Consider the following 13,419-nt stretch of genomic DNA (forward strand, 5'->3'; position numbering starts at 1 on the left):
TTTCTTCTATTCACCAGAAACATCTAGATGATTCGGGGGGGAAAGCAGAAGTACCCTCTCCTGAATGAGGAAGTGGGTATTAGGTTTCTGTATCCATAAAACCAAACATTAGTATTAGCAATAACATTAGGTGTGGATTTTTATTATGTTAAGAACAAATTAAAGGCTTCCAACTGTGATCTGTAATGAATTGGGGGTGTTTTAAATCAGCTTCTTTCTTTTGTGCACGTTTATAACACTGTATCTTATTGTTTCAGGAGCACTGAAAAGGAATAAGTGATTTAGACAACCACTGTATCAATTTTGTTGTAAATGCATTTTCAAGGCAATATTTCAACCTTGTTGCTCTGAAGTTGAGCATCCAGACATTAATAACTGGGTTTGATTGACAGTGAAAATGAGTTCAGGGATTTAACCTATGTCGAGATGCTGTACTGGGATGCATTAGCAGCTGCATTTATGCATACTTTTCAGGAGAGATTAGACCTCTGTGAATGACAATTTCTTTATGATTATAGGTTCTCAGAAGAAGAATTAAAGAGACACCCTCACTCTGAAATTTAGTCAGTTTCAAATATGAGTTCAGTGTTTTCCAGAATTTCATCTGTCCCTGAACTTCCTTGTTAATTTTTTTGGGTTTACCATGTTGTTTTCCTATTTCTTAAAATGTGCTTCTTTCCTCTATTGCTGGGTGAAACACCCACATGACTAAGAAGGAAAACTGACTAACCCGACTGAATAGGGAAGGGAGTGAAAATTGAGTGAAACGACACAGAATGCTATCAAGTGCATAAAGTAAATTAAGTGGGAAGTAGACGGTGGTACAAGTTCTGCACTCCAGTATGGTGGATGAAAGTGGTGGCTGATGGGAGCCAGGTGTGGTTCCCCGATTAAGGGCTGCCTGGCTTCAGTGGAAGGAAGTTAGAGCAGGACTGGAGCTCAGCTGTGTCCACCGTCTCCTCGCTTCAGCTGTAAGTGAGGGGGTGTCTGGTGTAGAAGGCAGCTACATTACCTTTGCCAGCACTTTGCATAAGGAGAGCAAAGTGCCTGTAGCAGACCAGAGAATCCAACTCAATATTTTTTTCTAATCTCTGTCAGAAGCTGCTTTGGTGTTGCTTCTAATTACAGTAAGTTAAAAAAATGTTGCGATAATTGTGCCTTCCGCATATACGTGTGTATTTATTTTTGGCTCCTTCTGTTGCTAGCTCTGAGTAGATCTGCAGAGTTACTTGGGCTGGACTCAACACAGCTGACTGAAGCATTGACACAGAGATCAATGATACTCAGGGGAGAAGAAATCTTAACACCTCTCAGTGTACAACAGGTAAAGACATACCACTTTGGATATATTTTAACAAAACAATTGGGCCAGACTTCCAGCTGATCTAAAACCAGCATAGAGTTCCACTGAGATCAACGACTACAATGAACCAACAGCGTGAAGCATGTATAAGGGCTTGTCTGCATGGGGGTACTCAGGAAAATTAATCGGAATTAACAAATTTAGAATTGAAGTAGTCTTCATTCTGTGTCCATAAAGGGGTTTAATTCACTTTAAATAATCCACTTTTAATTTACACCTTGGTTCATTTGGATTAATTTTCCTCAATGTCCCTATGTAGACAGGCCCAAAGAAGCTGACATCAGAATTTTAGTCAGATAACTTGTTGGGGAGTGGGGCACAGGTTCAAGTAATCAATACATTACAGGATTTTCTAACGTGGTTTAAAAACAAGTTATGATTTGAGTCACATAATGCTAGAGATGTGCATAGGATTTTATAATACAGATAAAGACCAAATCCCTGCCTGTCTAGGAGCCCAATCCTGCATGGGATCCACTAGACCTGTGCCTTTTGTAGAGTCCAGTTGACTTTAATGAGTCTCTGCACAGGTGCAGCAATCCAGGCTAGCAGATCCCAATGCAGGATTAAGGCCTAAATTAAGACAGGATCAAGAGTAGATGACCTCATGGGGTGGGGAAGAAGAGGTGGACAAGTCACAGAGACAATTTGGTTGTCCAGTCATTTGGGAAGCTAATGCATGCTGCTTCTTTGTTACATTTTGTTTTTTAAAATCTTACTTCATAAAATACAAAAATATAATTTATAAAACTCCTTGAAGAAGGGGTTGTGAGACTAGGCTGAGAGGAGGAGAGAATGGAAGTGTAGTTCCCAAGGTCATGAAGGGCCTTACTGTCCTAGAGAGCAGCAGGAAAGAAAGCATGGCAGAGGCAGGGTGGAAAAGGGGTACAAAAGAGGTGGGGGCATTCAGATTAGCAGTTTGGGCTGAACAAACAGAATTAAAGGAGCATAAAAGGAGGCAGCACTTGAGAGTTAATCATGAGAAATGTTGTGGAGAGCCTTGAAGGTAACACTACCTAATTATTTATTTAGGGGCGTGTTCTGTTGATATCCTTACTCACACTGAGTAGTACCTTACTCTGCAAGTAGCTCCATTGGATTTCAGTGAGGCTGCTCTTGCGGTTCAGAGCTATTCAGTGTGGGATAAGAATCTGGCCCTTAGATTTTGAGAAATCTCTATGGATGCCCATCTTGTAATTATAAGACTATGAGAGCTCCCATGCTGATCTAGATCAATGGTCTATCCAGCCCAGTATCCTGTGTCCGACAGTGGCCAGTACCAAAGTTCAGAGGTGTGTACAGAGCAGAGCAGTTGGAGTGATCCACCGTGTCTTCCTCTTCGGGTTTTTGGCAATCAGAGGTTTAGACTCACCCTGTGCATAGGGTTGCATCCTTGGCCATCTTGGCTAATAGCCATCGATGGACCTATCCTCCATGAACTTATCTAGTTCTTTTTTTGAGTGCAGTTATACTTTTGACCTTCACAACATCCCATGGCAATGAGTTCCACAATTCATTATGCATTGTGTGAAAAGGTACTTCCTCTTGTTTGTATTAAACTAGCTGCCTATTAATTGAATTGAATAACTGCTGGTTTTTGAATTGTGGGAAAGGGTAAATAGCACTACTCACTTTTTCCACACCATTCATGATTTTATAGACCTCTATAGGTGGAGCAGGAAGGGCTTCCTTGGTTAAAGTTGCTCGACACTTCTCACTATAGGATCCTGTTTTTAGTTGCCTGTACCTTTGTCAGACTTGAACCATTTGGGCTAAAATTTCCCAAGCCAGATAGATGCCGGCCTCAGGCTCAGTTTTGGAAAGTTTCAGCAAAATAGGATTCAGCCACTTCTAAGAATGAGATTAGGGAAAAGCATACTGTACATTCATATATATGTTTACATACAAAAGAGCTGAATTTAGGTAGCACAGGCACCCTTAATTGTGGTATTTCCTAATTTTTGAGTGTTTGACTTTGAAACCTTAACTTCTTTTTAAATGCAGTATAAATACTGAATTATAATAACTCACAGTAGAGCTTTCAATCATTAGTGCTTTAATTGTAATCAATGTAATGTATATATACCTAATGGAAATATGAAACTGCATGTATTGTACTTTTTCATTGCACTGGGCAAAGAACAGTGGCAAAATGTGGTTTCTAATTAAATTACTATGCTGTGTATTACCTCTCCAATGCAGGCAGTAGATAGCAGAGATTCTGTGGCTATGGCACTTTACTCCCAGTGTTTTGCATGGGTTATTAAAAAAATCAACAGCAGAATCAGAGGCAAAGAAGATTTCAAGTCCATCGGAATTCTTGATATATTTGGATTTGAAAACTTTGAGGTATGTTCCAAAAAAATTGCTGGGAATTGATTAATTAATTTTTATGTATGCCATTGTTCCACAATTCCCCGTAACATCTCTAGAACTGGATTATCAAATGCTTTAGGACTTAAAATGAATCAGTATATCATTACAAAACGAATGGCATTGGAAGTATTTACCTTTGAATGTCTGTGGTTTTTCAGGTTAATCGTTTTGAGCAGTTCAATATTAACTATGCAAATGAAAAGCTTCAAGAATATTTCAACAAGCACATTTTTTCCTTGGAGCAACTGGAATATAGCAGGTAAGAATTACAGCTGGAGTTTGAAAGGTGCCTAGGGGAAAGAAATAACCAAATCCTTGAAATTCAATGGGATTTGGGTGCCTAACTCCCATAAGTACATTTTAAAAATCCTGGCCTATAGCTGCATATCATTATTTTTTTTTTAAATTGATTTTACTCTAACTTGCATGGTAGGCATAACAACTCCCCCCCTCCTCCCAACACATTTTTGTAATTATGAATAAAATGTCCTCTTTTCTTACACTAGAGAAGGGCTAGTTTGGAAAGATATTGACTGGACAGACAACGGAGAGTGCCTGGACCTTATTGAAAAGGTAATACATTATTTGATATTGTGGTATGCATGGACAAATTACTGTGTTCTCATCACTTGTGTAAGCAGGAATTTTAAAGCAGCATATGGTCAAAAGGCAGACTATCTTTTATTTGTTTAAATGTTGATCTTTTAATACAGTGGTTTTCAAACTTTAGTAGATTGTGTATCACTTTCATAGGATCAGTACACTTTCATGGACACATACCCCTCCCAATCCCGAATTCCTCACTTTGCCTATAATTTGCAATGCATGGTTGCATACAAGAATGTATTAGGAGATCATTAAATAGATAGCTTGGAGAAAGATTCCCAGTAGTGTGATGCTTCGGGACTGCAACCAAAATCAGGATTCTGTTGCACTAAGCACTGTAGAAATGTAGATAAAGGGAGAGTCCCTGCCTGAAATCTTTACAACCTAAATAGACAAGACATACAAAGGGCTGGGGGGGAAGAGATGAAACATACAAGCAGAATGAACTGTAGGATGGGTGACAAAGTTCAGATTAGTTCCACAATTTTTAAATTGTTTTGTTGGGTGGGGTTTTGTTGGGATGGGGGTTATGTATTCTATCTCTGCTCTTAAATTCCTTTCCCTGAATGTTAAACTTTGCATTTCAATGTATCTAGTCTTCTCTTATTGCCTATTTTCCCCCACTGCCCTAGTGTCTCCAGGTCACTTTTGCAATTTATTTCTGTCCTCCTGTGTTTTTATTAGTTTCCCCTCCCCCAGTTCTTTTCCATCCATGAAACTGATTATGGTTGAATGTACACCAAAGAAACACACAACATGGAAAGTCAAGAAACAGCTGCACAGTGTTGATATGTGTGAGTGCATGTGGTTTTCGTTGGGGTGGAGGAGAGGTGAAATCTATTTAAGTTCTCTCCTTGGAACCAGAAACTCATGAGTTCCTGTCCCTGTTCAACAGCGACTCCGTTTGGGGCATAGGACAAGTTACTTAACTTCAGTATCCCTTTCGGTAGAACTATAATACTTGCCCGCTTCCCAGGGCTGTTGTGAGAATCAATCAATACTGCAAAGAACTTATAAAAGATTAGATGTGGTGTTGTTTATTAAAATTTGAATTTAGCTTGTTAAAAAAGATTCTGGAAACCCTAAAAGAGTCCTAGATCGTTATGCAGTTATCAGTAACTGACTTGAAGAAAGATACATGCTTCAACACTGTGACAGAAGCAGCTCTATGGACCACTTGGAAGTGTTTCTCTAACCTCAGGTTGAGAATACTTGTGCAAATAACCACATTGCAATTTCTAGCTATTCAGAATATAGCTCCAGCTGGACTATTGGCTCACCCAAAGCAAATTTTTAAGAAAAACAGGATAAATCCCCTTCATTTGAACAGTGACTTTGGGCTAAAAAAGTGCTCACGTTTTCAATAACTGCTTTTTCCTCCATTGTTTTGCTTTTACCTGCTTTACGTTCCCAGAGGAATCCTTTTTCTCTAACAGTGTTACAGTTTCCTGTGAGAGTTTTTATGATATATTGGTTCACTTATGCCTCTCTTGACAGCATCTTCAAGACGATTTTCACTAGTAGAAAGATCAGTGTAAACACTCGATGGGCTAATTCATCCTTGTTCTCTTTATTTTTACTGATCTAGAAACTTGGCCTGCTAGCACTAATCAATGAAGAGAGTCATTTTCCTCAAGCGACTGACTGCACCTTGTTGGAGAAGTTACACTCCCAACACGCCGTATGTGATACTCTAATTTATTTAGTGTGCCATTTGTAAGATCCTTTGTTTCTCCAGAGGTTTGTGAGTCATATTCATGGATGCATAATCTTACAGTACATATTAGGCCCGATTCTATTCCCAGTGAAGTCAGTGGCCAAGTCACTTGCTTCAGTGGCAGCAAGAGGGAGCTTGTTATCTGAAAATACGCAATGTGTGTATAGATACTTCCATTTGCATAGATAGGTATATGGAAAGGTAATGAAATAGGCCAGATTCTAATCTCAGCTACACCAATGTAAATCCGGAGTAATTCTATTCACTTCTCCAGAGTTACTCCAGATTTACATTGAGATAACAGACCGGAATTTGGCCTGATGTCCATATTCAGTTGATCATTACCTTTATTGTATAAGAGCCCCTTTAATATAAAGACAAGGTGGGTGAGGTAATATCTTTTATCGGACCAACTTCTGTTGGTGAGAGAGATGAGCTTTCAAGCTACACAGAGCTCTTCCTCAGGTCTTGGAAAGGTGTACCTGAGCAAGAGCTCCGTGGAGCTCGAAAACTTGTTTCTCTCACCAACAGAAGTGGGTCCAATAAAAGATATTACCTCACCCACCTTGTCTTTATATTAAAGAGGCTCTTATACAATAAAGGTGATGATCAACTGAATATGGACACCCACCTTGTGTTTCTAATATCCTGGGACCAACATGGCTACTGCACCCCCTTTAATACAGGCATATTGCTGTTTTCACAACTACCTAACCTGACAACTGCCAGTTAAGACAAGCCCTTCTTGTCCACTGTGTCTTTAACTGATCACTTAGCCAGATGGCTTAGGGTTAGTCTAATGCCTTTTAATGTACTATAAATATCCTGTTACCGTGTTCGAAGCAGCTCCAGGGTAACAAATCCTATTACAAATATAGATATGGTTGTTTGCTTTTGGAGCACTAATCTTTTAGGGTGTTCACTGAAAGACAGTGGTTTGGACAAATTCAGGTTGAAGACTACTTGGCCCTTTATCTAGATTCCAATTGTTTTCTCCACTAAAATGTTTTTATTCTTCCTTAAATTAGAACAATTCCTTTTATGTGAAACCAAGAGTCGCTGTTCACAACTTTGGAGTGAAACACTACGCTGGGGAGGTAATTTTCTTTTCTTCATTTGGTATAATGCTTCCAAACAGTGTTTCAGAATCACAACCACTCACAAATTAACTGAAGCATTCTGTTCCCTCAGTGCACTTTATGGTACTGCCTTTGTGAGGGGTACTTAATGACTGCGCTTTTTATTTGAGCCTGTTCTGCTTTTTACTAGGTCCAGTACGATGTCAGGGGAATCTTAGAGAAAAACAGAGATACTTTCAGAGATGATCTCCTAAACTTGTTACGTGAAAGCCGGTATGTTGGTGCACTTGCATCGCGGGATGATCCTGGGAGGTGCCACATGCTTGGATTTCAGTGGGAGTTGAGAGCAGTACGTGCAGTGTAGGGTTGGACTGAGGAGAAGTGAGCAACAAACAAGTGGCCAAGGAGATGGGCACTTAATAAACTTCTCTTGTGTACAGTTCCAAATATAATACCACTATTCTCTCACTTTGGGCCAGATTCTGATACCCTCACACAGGCGGTAGAGTACCTTATTCCTAATGGTTGCACTGCATGTGTTAGAGGAGTAAGGTACTACTCAGTGTGAGTAAATGTATTAGAATCTGGCCCAGGATACTTCATATTTTCAAGGTGCTTTACCAAACGTAGGTATGATTCCTCTGTCTCCCCTCCCCCGCCTCTCATAAGGCCTGATTCTGCATTCCTTGCACTTTCCTGACCCTTACTTTACTTGGAGTTTGGGTGCACACGGAATTGAAGATCAGGCCTGTAAGCTCTCTGCAGCAGGGACCATCGTTTTGTTCATTGTTTGTACAGTGCCAACCTCTGTGGGGTCCTGATCTGTGACAAGGGCTCCTAGTGCTACAATAGCACAAATAATAACAGCAATGTAGTAAATGACTTGCGGGGAGATTTTCAGGGATTTAAGCCGGTGGGACTTGTGCTGCTCTTAAATCCCTTAGGTGCTTTAAATTTTTTTCCTTTTAATAAATCCCTAATTGTATGTTATGTTTTCATGTTATGCCTGAGGTCACATTTCTCCCAGTTGAAATATGCAGCTAAATGCAACAGGGGAGTTAAAGCCATAGGGCCTGGTTCTCTTCTCACTTACCCTCGTATCAATCAGGAACAATTCCATTCAAGTCAGCGGTTATGTTGCTGTCAAAGTGGTGTGAGGGGCCTCCTGTAGTCCTCTGTAATGTACATACAACACCCACAACTAAGTGCTGAAGCTTAAGTTCCCACACACAGTTATTTGCACCCTTGTGAAAAGCAAACAGAAAATGTTATTTCTTGGTCTTCACTCCAGTGTAGCATCCATTAAGGTCAATTGGTTGAATGACGATCAAGTAAAAAGTGATAAAGATGATAAGATCTAGCCATTCATTTCCAAGAGGAGGTGTTGAGAATGCAGTGTGTAGCATTTGGACTATTTTTTCTTGGCCTCATTGCACAAATGATACATCTGAAAGGTCGGTGGCTAATTGTTGTTGGAGAGTCAATAAGAGTTATTTTTCTTTAAGGAGCTAAGCTTGCTCAGGATTGTACTATGGTAAATTTTGTGGTGTCTCGGGATATTTTGTAAAGGTTTTTCCTTCCCCATTTCAGACTTGATTTTATCTATGATCTGTTTGAACACGTTTCAAGTCGCAACAGCCAAGACACCCTTAAATGTGGAAGCAAACACCGGAAACCCACGGTCAGCTTGCAGTTCAAGGTTGGTTAATATGTCCTCTCCTCTACTGTCAGCAACTGACAGATGATAAAGAATCAGTAGTCAACAAAGACTCAGAGTGGCTGGGCTGGGCGTATATGTCCCTTGGAGATTTAAAATGCTGAAACTCTTCAGTACCAAAATGTTGCCTCCTCCCATATGAAACTTCAGTCACTAATTATGTAATCAACAATGTTTGCCTCAGGAAGAAGCTGACCTGCACAGCACCTCCATCTTCATTCCCATTCATTGACTTGTCCTTCTTGTTTTAACTGCGTTGGCCTCTCCCTGGACTAGATCTGGCATACTTCATAGGTGTTTGTCTTGCTCTTACTCCCCATCTCGCTCAGTTTCCACTTCTATCATTGGTTCCTTCACAGTCTTACTACTCTTAGGCCTGGTCTACACTAGGAAATTCGGTTGGTATAATTACGTCGCTCAGGGGTATGGAAAATCCACCACCCTAAGCGATGCAGTTAGTCTGACCTAACCCCCAGTGTAGACAGTGCTAGGTCAATGGGAGAATTCTCCCATCAACCTAGCTGCCACCTCTTGGGGAGGTGGATTGCCTGTGGTGACAGGAGAACCCTCCATTCAGCGTAAGTAGTGTCTTCGCTGTAGCATTTTAAGTGTAGACAAGCCCTAAGTGCCTCCCCGTCTGTCACTTTTATTTTAAATTGGCTATGCTAATATATAATCTGGCCTCTGCGGACATAGCAGCAGGCCTTCAGTGGGCGTAAACCAACATAGCTCCATTGAAGTCAGTGGAGCTGTATTGACTTACACCAGCTGGAGATCTGGCCCACAGTGGCTCCAGCATTGTGACTTAGGAGGTGCTTACAGCCATACATATGAAATGATCCCAGAATCAGCTGTGAAATTGGCCTGAGACACTGAAATGAGGTCTGCACACTAGGAAAAATAAGCACCAAATACCTAATAAAAATGCTTTCCAATCCTTGTGTTGAATAGGGATGCAGGGCAACATTTTAATTATCTGCCTTCTTGGACAAGGAGAAGCAGGTGAATGATTGTCAGACACATGGGATGGGTTTAAATGGCAGGCTGCAACGTTACTAATTATATCTTGGGGAGGGGCACAACATTGCCAGCCCCCAGCTGTCATGTACCAGCCATTTAACTGGTTCTGCATTGCATGTTGCAGGGCTTTTATCATGAACCAAAAACTAACTTAGGGTAGGCCATCCCTGGTGTACCCCACAGTCTCAATTCAGTTGTGAAACCTCTCCTCCTTTCCTCCCCGTTAAGGGGATGGAGTGACAGAAGCCACAATGCTGGGTGGGGGAAAACTCAGTCTGCAAAAACTTCTAGCTCCTTCCCCCTTATAAGCACACAGTCCACTTACACAATCCTGGGTCTCATTTACCTCTGGGAGCTGGCAGTTAAGTCTTTACTCGCACTGGACACCAGTTGACAGTTGTGAAGAGTCGGTAGTTTAACAACAATATAGGAACCTCGAATCCTTGTTTCTAACCCAACTGTGCCTCCAGAAGGCTACAAGGAAGGTGAAAAAACTCACAGGACTACTTGCCAATTTGGTGGTTTGGGACAAAATTCCTTCCTGACCTCTTAAAACAGGCGATAGGAAAGATCCGCAGCATCATATTTGGCAAAGCTGCTAATCTTCCATGGGACAGCTAACCAGAGGTAAGCCCTGGCTTAATTTACATAGGCAAGGACCTGGGGGAGGGTGCACAGCAGCCAAACAGCTGGCCCCATTTCTCTTTGCCCAACCAATGGCCAAGCAGAGAACTGAAGAGAAGGATTGGGGGAGTGGAGGGGACAGCCCCTGCCTCCCCCATTCTGCTACACATGTGTTTTGGATTCTCTCATTCGCTGCTGTCCAGTCAAAGTACCTCCCCTGCTACTCAGGGTTTATAACTCAGCCATTAACAATTCCCTTGGGCTGAAACTCAGCATATAAATTTTCATCTGAAAGTGATTATTTTAAAGAAAGATGGATCCAAATTCTACTCTGAGTTACAGCAGTATAAATTCAGATTAACTCCTTTGCATTGGAGTTATTCCACATTTATACTGGTACAAACGAGAGCAGAATCAAGCCCATTGCTAGTGGAATCATTAAGAATAAAATTCTGCTCTGATGCCTTTTTGCTGTGTTGGACAGAACAGCCTCGGGAACATATGGTGAGATGCACACTGCTATTCCTTTGAAAAGGAGCATTGCATCCCCTTGGTTGGTGCATGCTGCATACACAAGTGAGGCTGGAGAAATGGCCCTGACCCTTGAGTAGCACCCAGCACTCCTTTGTGGTTGTGGAATGCCATTGGCTGCAGTAGCTCATTCTCCTTACCCTCCTTGGTAGCTCTCCAGATCACTGAGGGCTTGATTCACTGCTGCCTTTGCAGTCATTTGCACCTGGGCAAAGCAAGCATGAGATGTTACCGCATAGGAGTAGCAGTGTTTAGCACTCACTTTACCCGGGGTAAATGACTACAGAAGGTGTAAGGCAAGGGAGACTCAGGCCCCTTCTTTCTCTTTGTCTCCTCGCCCTCAGGGGCCCTGAACAACACATGATTTGTTCAGAAGTTTAAAATGAAAAGGAATAAAACTGGTGACGGTATCAGATTCATTATGACAACCTGGTTATTGATTTGTAAAGACCCTGATTCAGAGTAGTCTCTAGATCCGATCTCATGAGGTGCGGTGAGCAGCCTCCTATCCCACTGACTTGGCTGGCAGTGGGTCCAGGATGTTAGCAGCTCATGAGGTCAGTCCAGAGCTGCATGTGAAAATGGAATATATCATCAGCCTACCTTTGTTCAAGCTCACTTGCCTTCCCTGTTACGTTTACAAAGTGATTGCCATAAGTACTGTCCTCTATTGTCAGAGATCAATAGGGTTGTCCAAGTTGTCCTGAAATACAGCATTCACACAGGGTAAGCATGGATAAAGTTTACATTTTTTTAAGAGGTAAATATTTATTTTACTGCTAGAAGCGGGAACCTTTTCTATGTAATATTTGCCCTCTTTGTTCTGTAGCAAACAATGGTTAACCAGACACACTGGAAATAATGGTCAAGTTTCAAATTGCATCAGCATTTGCTTTCTTTGCCCCCACTGTAATAGATTTACAAAAACACCTCAGTATCTCCTTGAATAGAATGGGGGAACATACAATTGAAAGTTCAGTGAAGGGGGGAATTTTTCATGTAAATAATACATGTCAGAAGAGGGATGATGACTTCATTGGCGACCTTTATTTCCAATTAGATGAGGTAATAATACATTAGATAATCTATGTTATATTGTGTATTTTATCATTCAGAATTCTGTTAATGCTGAGGAGAAAATGGTGTGTGTGTATAATTACACAATATATATGTAATCTGTTTTATTTTTTAAGTGAGTATTGTAAACTTGATGTTTTCTTGCTAGGGATATTCTAGGATTTTTATTTAATAGAGAAACATGCCTCTGATACAGTGTATGTTAAGTTAAATTACAGATACACTTAGTAAAGTACATATGTTACAGATATACTCTCAACGTGAATTTTATTCATTGATTTTTAAAAAAAAATCTAGTTTCTGAAAGAGTGTTCTTTAAACACCATTTTAATTTTACTTTCTAAAGAACTTTTGAAATTCAAGAGCTAGGTTTTTCTGTGCCCTTGTTGATTTAGTATCTTTCTTATAAGAGACAAGAAAAGTTTCTCTTTTCATTAAGAGAGAAACTGACTCCATATAGGAGAAAGAATGAAACCGAATATACACAAAATGCTGTCAAATGCACAGAATAGAAAAACTGGGGGAAAATGGGAGGAGGGGAGATTATTTTTGCTAACTTCTTTCAGTAACAATGTTATCTTATGCCTGGATTGTGCATTGTGATTTGCATGGGCACAGCAATGCACACATGTAGATCACAATGCAGGACAGAATTCTTAAGTGTTACTTGTAAATACAACAGGTTCAGCATTTTGAGACAGAAATGAGATTTTCAAGTTGATGGTGTACCTTTATAAACAGAGCTGTTCATGCTGATCAGTAACTCTTGTCAGTACTTTTAATCAAAAGGGGCAAACAACAGAGCAGTGTGTCACCTCACATGTTAAGACCTGTATCTCCATTAGCATAACTGACTCTTATCATGGAAAAGCTTGTACTGTTGTAATTTCTAATCTAGATCACTAGGTGTTGCTCTAGGGCCTGCCTGCAATGCTTAGTTTTGAGAGGGCTAAAGTGAAGGACTTACAAAAAAGCTGTTTATAAAGGACTGTCTTCTTTTCTACCTTTGTTTTAGGACTCACTGCATTCCTTAATGGCAACATTAAGTTCCTCTAATCCTTTCTTTGTTCGATGTATCAAGCCAAATATGCAGAAGGTAAGATTTAAAACGCTATCTGTCTGAGTTGCTTTTCCAAGTACATAGGGCCCAATGTTCCATATCTTGTCATTTACACCTATGCAAATCAGAACAGTAGCATTTTGGATTCACTTTCAAAGGTACAAATGACTCCAAAAAATGATGGCAGGTTCTGGAGAAGTCTCCAGACTTCTGCAGCTCTTGTGTCTGGGTTTTTTCGTAGCAAGCTAT

The 13,419-nt window shown here is 40.6% G+C and overlaps 1 protein-coding gene across 1 annotated transcript in view; it reads left to right on the forward strand.

Moving 5' to 3' along the window:
* Positions 1-13,419, forward strand: part of MYO10 (myosin X) — a 267,365-nt gene that overhangs the window by 171,582 nt on the left and 82,364 nt on the right. The window contains exons 11-19 of the mRNA XM_084618423.1: positions 1,206-1,324; positions 3,566-3,712; positions 3,898-3,998; positions 4,246-4,312; positions 5,934-6,026; positions 7,091-7,159; positions 7,332-7,414; positions 8,732-8,840; positions 13,126-13,206. Coding sequence (XP_084474549.1) covers positions 1,206-1,324; positions 3,566-3,712; positions 3,898-3,998; positions 4,246-4,312; positions 5,934-6,026; positions 7,091-7,159; positions 7,332-7,414; positions 8,732-8,840; positions 13,126-13,206 — 869 coding nt within the window. The remainder of the gene's footprint in view (positions 1-1,205; positions 1,325-3,565; positions 3,713-3,897; positions 3,999-4,245; positions 4,313-5,933; positions 6,027-7,090; positions 7,160-7,331; positions 7,415-8,731; positions 8,841-13,125; positions 13,207-13,419) is intronic.

The sequence above is a fragment of the Lepidochelys olivacea genome (genome assembly GCF_965140295.1).
Source record: "Lepidochelys olivacea isolate rLepOli2 genome assembly, chromosome: 2".
Taxonomy (NCBI): Eukaryota; Metazoa; Chordata; order Testudines; family Cheloniidae; genus Lepidochelys; species Lepidochelys olivacea.